Source organism: Microtus ochrogaster, chromosome 2, assembly GCF_000317375.1.
Source record: "Microtus ochrogaster isolate Prairie Vole_2 chromosome 2, MicOch1.0, whole genome shotgun sequence".
In the NCBI taxonomy this organism is placed as follows: Eukaryota; Metazoa; Chordata; class Mammalia; order Rodentia; family Cricetidae; genus Microtus; species Microtus ochrogaster.
In genome coordinates, this window is record NC_022010.1 from 45,970,085 (window position 1) to 45,983,997 (window position 13,913).

A 13,913-nucleotide genomic window follows, 5' to 3' on the forward strand; every position below is an offset into this window, starting at 1 on the left:
GAGCACAGGCTGCCAGCAGAAGGAAGATCTGCTTGCCTGAGTGGAAGGGAGCGAGTGGGTGGGGCTTGTCTCTTAAAGGGACAGGACAGACCATTACACAGTCTATATCTGTTAGAAAATGCCCAAAATATAAAGTACACGAAATGTCTATTTGTAAGATTCCTTCAGAGTTTTTATTAAAACGGGTATTTGGGATAGCTATATACAAAAGAGTAAGAAATTTCTGGAACATATTTATGGATATGTATCAATGTGATTTGGAGTCAGAGGAGGTAGTTATTGGAATATGTAAAAATTTATTTTATTTTATTTATTTATACCAATAACTTTTTTAATGTTTCAATTCAAATCCATTTGGTAAGGTGTGACCTAAATGTCATGTTACTAACTCAATTCCTAAAGTAATGTCATTCAACAGATTAATTTGGGGAGCTTACTTGTAAAGAGGATCCTCCTCTTCTGGATGGATGAATGGGTTACTGGGGGAACATCATCTTTGTTATAAAGTGGGCTAAGCAGCATGCTTGTACTGTCGTGAACCAGGATGCCCTGCACTATCTCAGGACTGCAAAGCATCAGCACCCACAACAAGGTTCCTTTGCTTGGTTCTGCTTGATTTGTATTCTGTAAGGAATATATTTCTTTTTAATAATAAAAAAAAGTATTCAGTACTAGCCATCAAACTGGATCAAGACAATTAACCCTTTCAAACCTCAAATCTGATCACTCTAATCCAGAGATTCTCATCCTAATGCCGCTGCCCTTTAATACAGTTCTTCATGCTGTAGTGACCTACAATCATATGTTTTCATTGCTAGTTCATAACTATAATTTTGCTGCTGTTGTAAACTGTAATGTAAATATCTGATATGCAGTGACCCCTATGAAAGGGTCTTTCAAACCCTACAGGGGTCACAACCCACAGGTTGAGAACCACTATTGTAGTCGAATGGGATAATTATAGATTCAGTCTTCAGGTCTAACTGAGTTGAAGTTTCTGATTACAGAAGACCAAGCCAAGACTATTGAAACTGTGGGGTTTGAATGATAACAGTGAACACTTACTTATTATGGAACTGGCCTGTGTTGAGGCTTTGCATACGTTAACATAACAATGCTTTCTTCCACTCTATCAAGATACCTGCCATTTACATGGTATGCTAACCTCAAAATCTAGCCTCTCCGTCCACACTTTCCTGCTCTCTTTGATTTCTATGGTCCACGTAGTGTCTTAGTTACAAACCCAGGCTGCTATCAGTGGTGAAGGGTTTGGCTCAAATACTGCAGGTTAATTAGTAAACAGGTGCAGGAAGTGGTTTACTTTGCTTAAGCATGCATTTCTATCCATAGTTCTATAGCTGTACCAACTCACATGCCAAAACTTTTCAAAAGTTCAGAGCCAGCAAGACCTCGATGTTATGAACATTTCGTAATCTGAAGCTCCATAAATCTCATTAACCATTCTTTTATTTAATATTGAAAAAAGAAAGAAGACAATGGTGGAGGATTCATAGAACACAACTACTCTAGCCCTTCTCACTTGTCTCCTTAACTATAGGATTTATTTCCCAGAACACCAACCACAAGACATTTACTGGTCCTTCACAGAATGCAAGCCATGGTTGGGACCTGGGAACCACAGAGATGGGATGGGAAGTCCTGATTCCCACTGAGCTGTCCTTCCATGGTAACTCAGCGTGCACCTCACATAAAACCTCTTTGGGCCAAAATTTGACTGAGAGATGTTGAACGCATACTCCACTCATCCCACTTCCGGTTTCAGTGGGAATAATGCCCCCTTGGATTACTTCAGATAGTGAAGACAGCAACATATGGTTTTATAATAACAACAGGTACAGTCAGTCACCTCTTAGTGTTTTTAGCTTCCGGATTAGCCATTAAGAGGCAAAGTCAAAGCTGTGCATAGTGGCATATACCTTTAATCCCAGCACTAGGAGGAAGGTAGATCTCTGAGTTTGAGCTCAGCCTGGTCTACAGAAAGAGAGAGAGAGAGAGAGAGAGAGAGAGAGATCCAGTATAGCTAGGACTGTACACAAAGAAAACCTGTCTTGAAACACCCCCCGCAAAAAGAGGCAAAGTAGACCATTTAAATATACATTTAAATTTACAAAGAGATAAATCATGTCACCAAATGTCAGAAAGTCAGATGAGAGACAGAGATAACAAATACACCTGGGTTTAAAGTGGGGGTGAGTCGTTCTAGGGGGGAAAGACTGGGACCACAAGGGTAGAGTTTGGGGGTAAAAAGCCTAAGTAGAGACAGAAAACTGCCTGCCTTATGCCCCTTTGATGTGGGCTATGTTCATTTGCTGCCCCTGGTATAAAGCTCTCGGGTCCGGACTTCAGTTTGTCCTTGACCACAAAGACAGAACAAAGAGAAAGAAAAGTCAAGCAACAGATGGGAGGCCAACACGGAGTAAAATAACTGGTGCTCTATGTAGAAGATAACATGCTATTTTCTTCCCAAGCTAAACGTATATGCGTATGTGTCTATAAACATGTATCTAATATTTCAATTATGTATAAATACCTATCACTAAGTGGTTCTGTACTTTTTCAGACAATTTCTTCAGGATACTCAAATTCTTAACTTAAAAATCATTGTGACTTGATGCTTGATGGTCAGAGAAAGGAAAAGGCACCCCCTGATGCTTCTGCGACCACGAGGTCTCCACATCTGGATTTCACCTGGGAGTGGGGGAAGGCTGGGATGAAAATATCTGAGCTCTCCTCTCTGCTTACTGTCCCTTCTGTGCCAGCTTTCTATCTTTAAAGTGCCAACCAATCACATGGTCTTCTCCATGTGAAAAATCTGGTTATTATTGGATTGAGGGAGGGTTGGTGTTTTATTTTTTTCTTGTTTTATTTTTTGTTTGTTTGTTTGTTTTGTTTTGTTTTTTGCTTTTTTTGTTTTTTTCGAGACAGGGTTTCTCTGTAGTCTTTGGAGCCTATCCTGGAACTAGCTCTTGTAGACCAAGCTGCCCTTGAGCTCACAGAGATCTGCCTGCCTCTGCCTCCTGAGTGCTGGGATTAAAGGCGTGCGCCACCACCGCCCGGCTCCCGTTATTGGTTTTAATGTCTTCAGTGTGCCTCTAACTGACTTACTCAACACTGAGTATCCACATAATCCTCTCCCACAGTGTGTGTTGTCACGCCGTTTTGTTTTTTTTAATTTTAGCATGGGTTCTGAAGATTCAAACTTATTGATTTACAGAACTTTTCCCCACATTCTATTCTATTAATTTCTCACGGGATTTCTCAGGACCGCGAGGGGTACACCCACATTCTGAGACAATGGGGATGTTCTTTCGGGAATTCACCAAGGCCAGCTGGCCTGAGTCTGAAAAAGCATGGGATAAAACCGGACTTGCTGAACATAGCGGACAATGAGGACTACTGAGAACTCAAGAACAATGGCAATGGGTTTTTGATCCTACTGCACGTGCTGGCTTTGGGGGGGCCTGGGCGGTTTGGATGCTCAACTTACTAAACCTGGATGGAGGTGGGCGGTCCTTGGACTTCCCACAGGTCAGGGAACCCTGATGGCTCTTCAAGCTGATGAGGGAGAGGGACTTAATTGGGGGAGGGGGAGGGAAATGGGAGGCGGTGGCGGGGAGAAGGCAGAAATCCTCAATAAATAAATAAATTAAAAAAAAGAAAAAAAATTTCTCACGGGAATTTTTGGAAGTTGACACTTTTCACACAGCTTAACTGGAGAGTAGCGTCTCCTTGAGATCATAACTGTGTGTGGCCTGAGATCCAGTCTCTGACAGTATGGGAATACAGTGAAAGTGTCCAGAAATTATCATTCTGTGTTTAAGGTGCTGGTTTAAGCAGGAAAAGGAGACAACACAGAGTTATATTGGAATCCCTGCCTATGAAGTTTCTCATTTTGTCATTTTCTCATTTTATCTCATCCTTGGTTGTGGCTTTTCCTTTTGAAAAGTAACCTAAGAAGTTTTCCTCTGCAAGGAAGCAAGACATGAAATGGTAGATCATTTGTGCTCTTCCCCTCATAGACGTACTGGACGGCACAGTCCTGAAAAGCTTCAGGAAGGCTCCTTGTTGTTCTACTCCTGTGTAGAGCTCTTTAGAGCCACATCCCTTGATTGGAGGTAGCAAAACTAATTCCTGCTGTGAAACCATTAAGCAGAAATGATTCATTAGAATCTGTAATCACGTAAGGAATTTTATCAAGAGCTCAGGTTGGGAAGGACAGCGAGACAGGGCCACTGGAGGAGCACCACTTCAACTGGCAGCATGGCTCAAGCTCTGTTCAGAGACAGCCATTGCCCACCAGGAGGCCAAAGCTTCACTTAGCCTGAGAAGTATGAGCTCATGGCTTGGTGTTCTAGAACCCTGTGTCTCTTTAGTGTTACATGTGAGGGGGAAAAAAAAAAAGAAAGGTGGAAAATGTGACACTTCTGAAGTAGAGAAAAGAGAAAGGGCTCACAGCAAGGAAAGGAAAGACAAGATGTAAGACAAGAGGCAAACTCTAGCTATGCAATCCATTTTTATGAGTGGGGCACAGTGCCTAGGTATGTCATCAAACACTGCTTGCCTCACATGCAAAAGGCAAGAACATGTTGTTTTGTTTTTTGTTCATTTATGTTTTTTTTTATTCTGTTTTGTTTTTATTTGAGACTGGGTCTCATGTAGCCTAGGCTGGCCTTGAACTTGTTTTGTACCTGAGGCTGACCATTGAATATCTGATTCTCCTGCCTTTATCTTCTGAGTGTTGATATTGAAGGCATGTACCACCATATCTGACTTTCTTCTATGCGGGAGATCAACCCAGGGCTTCATGATTGGTGTGCGAGGACTTTGCCGAGAGCTACATCCACAGCATCTGCAACACTCTGATGCATGTTTTTTAAAGGGTGTGTGTTGTGTGAGTAGGCACGTGTGCAACCAATAGAGAAGGAGGATGGGTAGACTGTTCTGTTAGTTCCTGCCTTATTTCTTTGAGACAAGACCTTTCACTGAACCTGGAGAGAGGTCCAGTCACTCTTCTGTCTCTGCCCCATATCCTTGTTTAACGTGGATACTAGAGATTCAAGCCCAGGTCCTAATGCTTAGGCCACAAACATTTTCCCCCGCTGAGCCATCCTCCCAGGCTTGCCAGGGTGGTTGTGAAGGATATTTACATCCTAATCTGTGAACCTTGAGGAAAGGAGTTTGTCTTCAGAAATCATCTAATTAGTGAAAGCCCCAAATTAAGCAAGACTGTCCTTCCTACACACAAGAGGAAATCTGCCAGCAAACACAACTGCAGAGCTTTAACTTGCCGCCCTCCCTACTCAAATGAGCCAGTTCCTTCATAGTGGTCTTGTTCTTGGCACGCACACTGCATGTCTTGTGGGTTCTGCTTCTCTCGAGAATCCTGACAGGAGTGGTTGTGACCATCGGTATATAAAGTGATGAACTGAAACTGCTCAACAGAACAGAGAGGACTTGGCACCAGTCACCCTTGTGGCCCTGGGTCCTGGGTATTAACCTCACTCTTCATTTCATCAAGACCCGCTCCTGGCTCCCTTTGCTGGCTCTTGTGTCTAACTGAATTCATTCCGCTGTATTTTATGCTACATTATACGTCATCATCATTCATTTAAAGAAACAAATTTATGTAAGCTATATTTTGACTTTTAACATTCAAGGAAGGGGTATGGGGATTACACAATCCAAAAAAAAAAAAGCAATGAGATATAGAAGTCCCAGTGTGTATGCAAAGAAAAGAATTTTTGTAAGAAAACAGAGAATCTTGAGATTAATGTAGAGGATTAAACATCAAAACATCAAACCACAAAGAGGTAATTTATAACAAAAATTATCATTAAAGAAAAGATGAGACGTTGACCATGTGTATTATCCCCCCACTTGGGAAGATGAGGCAGGAAGATTGTAATAAGGGCAAGGCAAACCTGTGAGTTCTAGGCTAGTGTGAGCCATGCAGGGAGACTCTATCTTAAAACAATAATAACAGTAATGATAATTAATATTTGAAATTAAAAGTTGAATTACAGGAAAGAGAAAATGAGTTTTGTGAGCACCCTTACCTGAAGTTTGTAAGTACTGTGTAACTAAAATATTTTGTGATGACAGAAAATTAAAATTTTCTTCAAGGGTGAAGATGTGATGGACAATGCAATCGTGATGCGGTGGTGTCTCTGAATATGCTTCTCACTCTCAATTACTTTTCTGGGCCAGCAAAAACTCCAGGACTGCTTTGTGCTTGTTGATATGAGAAGCAAAGGACATTTCTAGCTGTCTAAAGAACTTCAAAAAGGCACAAAAGAATTGAGGAACAAATACTGCTGAACTCAGAATGTCACCACAAGGTTAGCGTAAGAATAGGAGGGCTCCACCCTACCTGCCCACATAAGACCCCAGCCAAAGCAAAACCAAACCATGAGCAACACGTAGAGCAGGCTCAAAGATTCTGGGAGGAAACAGTTACCTTGTGACCCCTCTGACCTAACAGAATGTGTCCTCCAATCTCCCATGCTCATCCGCGCTGCATCTCACACAAATAAGGCCATGAAGCGATGGAATAGCGAGACAGCACACGTACTGTGACTTTTCTGGGAATGGAACGCATGTTTCCTCTGCAGTAGGCTGGGTCATTCCTTCCGTGGGACTTCCCTACGGAATCTGGGAAGGGACAAAAGAGGAGCAGGGAAGGGTGTTTCCTTTCATTTCCCTATTCTGCTGATGGCCGAGAAAATGATGTGGAGGTTTTTGAAACCATTTAGATAGTATTTCTTTGAATTTATCATGAAAACATACTTTAAAAAGAAAGCATGACGTGCTTGTAAAAGCCAGAATACACTTTTATTTACCAACGTCCTTCTACAGAAACCCAACTATGCGGAGCCCTACAGAATGCATGAGGTGCTCCCATGGTTGAGCCGGAGGGCTTCAGTGCTGAGCAAACATGGCCCCAGGAGGAGTGGTCGGGTTGTCCTACAGTTGTGGCTCTCACTATAACCTCAGTGCTGAAACATTTCAAGAGGTCACACATCTCTTCCCATCAGTACCCACCCTTGGAGGTAAGCTTCCCATGCCCTGTGCGGCACACAGAAGCTGTGATTTAACAGGACAAATTTGATGAACAACAGTTTTATTCAATAGCAAAGGTAGAAATGTGGAACCTTAATGGGTCCTTAAGAACTATTAGAACTTGTGAAGTAATTCTTTCCTCTGAATACACGTGATGTCCTAAAACTATTTGGAAGATAATTTGTGTTAATTAATCTTAGCCGTAATGAACAACAGGAAGAGGGCTTTCAGAGCACTGATAAACTGGTGGCAGCTATGATAAAAATATTACTGTAACAGGAAGGAAGCCATTTCCAATAAGAAACATGAGCTGATAGGAATCTCCATGTGATGAAAATGGTGTTTGGATGACTCTAAACAAAATTCAAGGCTTTAACATTACTATGAATCTAATAAAACTTACTAGTTTTAAAGTGTTAAATAGTAGTAAAGGCTTGTAAGAAAAACACCAGTCAGGATTTCACCATTTACTCTTTTGTCCTAAAACAACCACTCTTAAGTCTTTTCAGCCTTTTCTTTACCTCCACCTTTTAAAAAAGATTTCTTTTTATGTGTGTGGTTGTGTTATTTTATGTGTATGGTTGTGCTGATTGCATGTATGTAAGTGCACCTTGTGCATGCATCCTGTTGCCAGTGGAGGTCAGACAAAGGTATGGCATCACCTGTAACTGGAGCTACAGACAGGTGTGTGGGTGCTAGAGACAGATCCTGAATGTTCTAGAAGAGCAGTAAGCAAGCACTGTTACCATTCAGACATCTCTCCTATCCCTAGACCCACATTTTATATTAAGTTTAAACTCATATTTGTCTGAAGATGTAATTAAAAATTTGGGGGGGTTTCTTTGTTTATTTTTCTTTCTCTGGTATTTGAAGACTCTCCACAATGCCTACTGACCCCTGGCTGTCTATTTGAATACAAAGGGACTAAACACTGACAGATGGAACACTCTGGAGAAAGCTAGGGGACAAAAAAGACCTAGCCACTTTTTGTTGGAGACACCAAAAAAGCTTCCAGAGTATAGCAGCTGTCTTTGGAACTATACTTCTGCAGGAAAGAATTCCTGGCTCTCCTGCCCAATGGGAGCCTAGGTTCCCCTGAGAAAGAGGACAAGGAGCTGGGTTAGAGTTCACAGTTTCTGCCAACTTTCAGGAAATGCCCTATTTTCTGATCTCTGTCTGCCTCTGTTATTTTTTTTTCTTTTTTTAGTAAATCTTATTGACCTGCATTCATTTGTATGTAGTGATGGGCTTCAGAAGATGTTGGCAAGCCACTCCTGTGACCACATTCACTCCCCACCCTCAACTCTTGCTCAGTCTTCCCTCTCCTTCCTCCTCTTCTCTCCTTTCACATCCTGTATATATGATTTTATGTAATGATATAAAACCCAAGACCCACCAGTGAGAGAAAACATGAACCACCGTTTCTGAGGCTGACTTATTTTGCAAACATGATGCTTTCCAGTCGCAGCCATTTTCCTCCTGCATACAGCCTCTGTCCTCCTTGTGGCTGCAAACGCCATTCTGTATACACCTCTTCTTAATCTGCTCATGTGATCACAGACACTTGGGCTGGCTGGATAACTTGGCGATTTTCAATCCTGCAACACAGAAGTACAAGCCACTTTCTGATGTTTATTTTGTCACATTAGTAAAATACATTACTTGTTACACGTGTGCTTCAGTTTATCTTCTTCCTGTATCTATTTCATTGTTTGTGCATTTTTCCCCATGAGAGTGAGGTTATGTCATGTAGTTCTTTGGCTTTCATACTTCTATATGTCACATTTAAGTGCTATTCATTTTCTTCCTTTATGCTCTTTGGATGTGGCTATTTTACTTAATTCATTTTTAAACTTTTATACCTACTTGGGATAGCTACCATGTATTACTTTCCAAAGCACTGTGACCTAAGTGTGTCTCTGCTATGTATTACCTTTTGCTTTTTCTGAACAGTTCAATTGAATTATTTTAGCAGATGATGTGATATTTCTACTGAAATGCTGTAACACGTGTTACCTAGAGCTCTGTCTTATATTATATGTTCTAAATTTATAGTTTAAAGTTCCCTAGTTTAGTTTGGCTTACATGTCCATATTATTTTATGTTGTATTATGTTATATTATATTATTATTTTTTCTACCTTATTTCTCTGAACTTTTAGATAGTAGCTATGAGTGCCCTCTAAACTGGGAATAATTAGTGTGACGATTTAAAGTAGAAATAATTGCACACAAAAATAGAGAGTTTGAAGTGTTATCAGCAATGTTTTTTTTTTTCTTGCTGAAGTTTCACACACACCCTGTGGATGTACAGAAACTATACCCTGGAGAGCCCTATTTGAGTGAATGACTTTCAGCATTTCTGCCAGATCATTTATTATTCGGAAGTCAAACTATCCTTGTTCATTCTCAGAAGCAGGCACACATTTTCTCATGAAGTCAGCTCCAGGATAAGACCTATGGGAATTCTGACAAGAATCCTGTTTTGGCCATGAAACATTCTTCCAGCTGTAGTCCATGGCAGGTGCAGCAGTTCCTGACAATTGTGAGAGACAGGGAACATGGTGGAGCCGCGTGAGAAGACAGGAACAGCAGGAAGACTGTGTGGAGCTGCTAACAGCTCCTTCAGAACGTCTTTCTAAAGGAGCACAGTTTAAGAAGCACGGGTTTCAAAGGCTATCACATCTTGATTTATTCTGCTTCCTTCTCCTGAACATTCTTCATCTCGCTGTCCCCCTCCTCCTCTCCCTCTTCCTCCTTCTTCCTCAGTTTTCAATTTGTCTTTCCCTCTATCTCCCTCTCCAAAACCAAGAATTAGATTTCTTGAGCAAAGCTGCTCCACCTATTGGTTCTTTCAAGAATGCCATGTTTATGCACAGTAAGAACCTGCAGGCACCGCACATGTCAATGGAAACCATTGTGACCTAGATTTTAGTACCGAGAAAACCTCGTTATCAGACGGACTACAGCTGTTAATAACAGATTCATTTAATTCCAATCTGAACAAACATGTCGACACCGAACATATGCTCCAATCTGCCTTCTCGTCCTTCACACACAGCAGCCATAAGGTCTCAACCCTGCTGCAGTCACATTGCCCCCGGCCTTTCAATTGCTCTCTTCCCTATTCCATTCAGACAAGCTGTTTCTTGACGTCCTCCCCTGGGACTTCCTCCCTTGATCATTCTCTGCCCTGCTTCTCTGCCCTTCCTTTCTTAGTATACTGCTCTTGGGCAGTTCATCCGTTTCCACTTCTTCAATTACCATTGTTATATAAGTATATAAGGTATATTTCCACTTCTAGATTGGATTTCCCTTGTGAGCTGGACATTCCCATCTCTAAATCCTAGCAAGGGTAGCTTGCATGCATTTTAAGCTCATTGATTTTGTAAATGGCACCTAACACGTTCCAGCTATCCATTGCTGTTTAACAAACCTCACATTTAATGACATACCACAGGAACCTCTTTATCATGCACCAAGATTCTGTGAATCACAGGGTCAGCTGAGAAGACAGCCTTTGGCTGTTAACAAGGGAGGTGGCATATGTCCCATTCCTTACTAAAGTAAGGGAAAGCAGGTCCTTGTGCAGTGTTTCCTGTATTTGTTTATTTTATGTGCACTGTTGTTTTCCCTGCATGTATGTCTGAGGGTGTCAGATCATCTGGAACTGGAGGTACAAACAGTTGTGAGTTGCCATGTGGGTGCTGGGGATTGAATTCGGGTCCTCTGGAAGAGCAGCTAGTGTTCTTAATGGCTGAATCATCTCTCCAGCACTCAACTGTGTTATTTTTAAGTACTCTTTCGTGTTGAGTAGGGTAAAAGAGGGACTGCACTATACAGAATAAAAACTCTCTGGAGCACAAGCTGCTAAGTTGTATTGTGGGAGATACTCTAATTAAAACAGTTCAAAGGACATTTACTGAACCTATTGCTTTTCAAAGTTAAGCTACAACTAAACTTCAAGACTTGGGTAAGTTGGGTTGCATTCAAACACATTGTACTTGTGGTTAGGAGGTTGTCCCAGATGGAACAGATCATGGAAAGGGCTTCCTGCCTTACCCAATTGAACAATGGAAGTGGCCTTAGTCAGACTTGAACATGGAAAAATAGTCATGAAGACTAATTTATAAATGTGTTAACTTACTACTAAAGTGAACTTTAGTTGGAGACCTCACCAATCATTTAACAAGCAAATTACTCAAGACAGGACAATGTGGCATCTGTCAACCTACCGCCAGCTTTGTGGTAACCTTGTGGAGAATATGGCAGGTTAAATCATGCCAAGCTTCATGTTAAAACATGTTTCTGAGGTGTGAAAGACACTTTGAAATACCAGCTGAATGAGTTTGATTTCCAGGCTTGAACCAGGAACTCCGCCGGGAAGATGGAATGCAGTTTGATTACCTTGTTCTGTTGGCACACCTCAGTGTGGGCGTGGCTTAACACCACTGGTAGAAACTGGTCTGTGAGGTTCTCTATTGTAACTGGGATTCAGGGAACATGGGAAATTAGTCAAGCATTTGTTAGCACCTAAGCCTCACTAATTCAAAGGTTCTAATTACAGTTTATTAAATTAGCACCTAACAGGTATATTTCTTTGGGAGGAACTAAATTTTAGAGTATGGGCTTTCAAATATATAGCCAATATTTGTGGCAGGAACACAATTTCTAAATGGGCTTTTCTAGATGGACCCTTGGAAATCTGCTTTCACAGATTAGGATTCATCATACAATGTTAAGTTTGATGTCATAATGTTCCATGAAAACACAGGAAACAAAGAATTAACAGGGCACTCATAACTCATAATGCAAATAGGCCCCCATCTTACACACTTCATTTTTAATGAAATTTATATTGGATGACAACAGTGACAACAGTAATAACAAAAATAAGAAATGTGTTGAATGAGACTGTTTCCAGGGGAGGAGTCTTAAAGATCTGAACAAGACATAGTGATGATGGACAAGCGCATGAGAGAGTCCAAGCATCGAGAGCAATTTCCAGAAGGCCTTGAGGTCGTATAAATGAAGATGCTCAGAAAACAGTCTGAAGGTCTGTGTATAAAACAAACACAGAAGAGGCGAACGTGAAGCAGCAGCCAAACAATGAACTGATCTCACCGTCAGGTTACTTTGATTTTCTATAGAACTTGCTTTAAATATTCAGTATGGAGGTGCCAGTGGGATTTAGGTAAAGAACTCCAAAGGACCCAGAGTGATGGGAGGCAAGCAGGCTATTGGGAACTAATTCACTTCCCCCTGAATGTGGACTCATTGTAACCAGGAGAATGTGGAACAAGGGACAGTTCATGATTTCAGAGGTTAATTCAGAAAACCAGTCTGCTGCTTCCATCTTGTCCCATGGCGTACGTGTTCTGAGCCCCCAGCAGGCATCAGGACCCACTGTCTAATCAGAAGGGAACTTTGAGCCGTCCTAGCCAAGCTCATACATTGCATTGCAAACTTTTCAGGTGAACTGTGTCTTGTTCAGTCCTAACAACAGACACATGAAAAGCTGCATCCTGCAGAACATTCTCTGGCTGATCTGGGCATTGCCAGACAGCTGGCCACTGTTGCTTGGCTCCCGAAGATTCACATAATGTACTTGGTCCTCTCTGCAGGGATTTCAAGGTGGTGGAAATCTGGAGAGATCTCACCTAGTGGGAGGTACTTAGGAGTTAGGTCACTGGGCATGCTGCCCTGGGAAGGGATAAATGCTGATTCCTCAGAAGTTAGTTCTCATGAGAGTTCTTTATCATAAAGGATTTCCACTGCACATGCTTGGCCTCTATTGTAGATGACCACTTCCCTTCCCTCTTCCCTGCCATGTTGTGACCTTCATGAGAGGTCAAACTAATGAGGCTGCCTGATCCTCAATTTTTCAGTATCCAAAACAACAATCTAAAGCTTTCTTTATGAAATACCCAGCCTTTGGTATTTCAGCGTAGTAACAGAAATCAGACAACTCTAAGCAAACACAGCACAGTGATGGGAGGGTAGTTAGACACTTGTCCCTGAGTATTTACATCTCTCCTGATACACCCTTATGACCAGCAACATGCCTGTGTGAGACAACAGTAGCTAAGTGTTTATACCACATGGGTGTGTACCTTCATCTGGTAAGCAAAGAATAATATCAATATGATTTTGAAGGAGCAGTTCTCCTTCAAAATAGAATTATCTTCAAGTCTGCAATTGTTACTGGTCTTCCAGACGTGGCTCCACGATGGTTACTGAAGAATTCAAAACAGATGCACAGGATTTTAAAATTTCATCTTTGTCTTGTGTCTACCACCTACAAGCCTTAAATACAACTACATTAGCCACAGGTCTGTGTGATTCCTTCTTCCCTCAGTTCTGGGAATAAAACCTAGGGCTTTATGATGCTAGACAGGCTCTACCATTGAACCAAATGCTCAGCTTGACATTTTTAGCTCTTAAAAGGTAACCAGACAGGTATATTTAAATATCTGTTCTTATGTTTTTCTTCTAAATAAACTACACTGGAATATTACCCACAGACACAAGAAGATTCTATGTTGCAGTAATGCTGTGTTCAATGGATTTTGATAAATGTATAGAGTCTAATAATCATTGTCACCTCAGCCACAGCACAGCCAGCACCATCAGCTCCCACCTGCAGCCTATGGCAGCCACCAACCTCCTCCCTGCATAAAGTCTTCCTGGTCCAGCTCTCACAGGTGATATTTGACCGCACGTTCTTTTTTTGTCTGGCATCTTTCTGTTGGTGTGGTGCTCCTGACCCTCATCCTCTGTTGCACTTTCTGATGGTGTGGTGCTGCTGACCCCCATCCTCTGTTGCACTTTCTG

General features: G+C 41.6%; 1 protein-coding gene across 1 annotated transcript in view; it reads right to left on the reverse strand.

The window, feature by feature from the left end:
- Nucleotides 1-7,274: 7,274 nt before the first annotated feature.
- The window catches only part of Cpox (coproporphyrinogen oxidase), a 19,441-nt gene continuing 12,802 nt past the window's right edge, over nt 7,275-13,913 (reverse strand). The window contains exon 6 of the mRNA XM_026787347.1: nt 7,275-8,678. Within this exon, the coding sequence (XP_026643148.1) occupies nt 8,627-8,678 (52 nt within the window). The 3' untranslated portion in view covers nt 7,275-8,626. The remainder of the gene's footprint in view (nt 8,679-13,913) is intronic.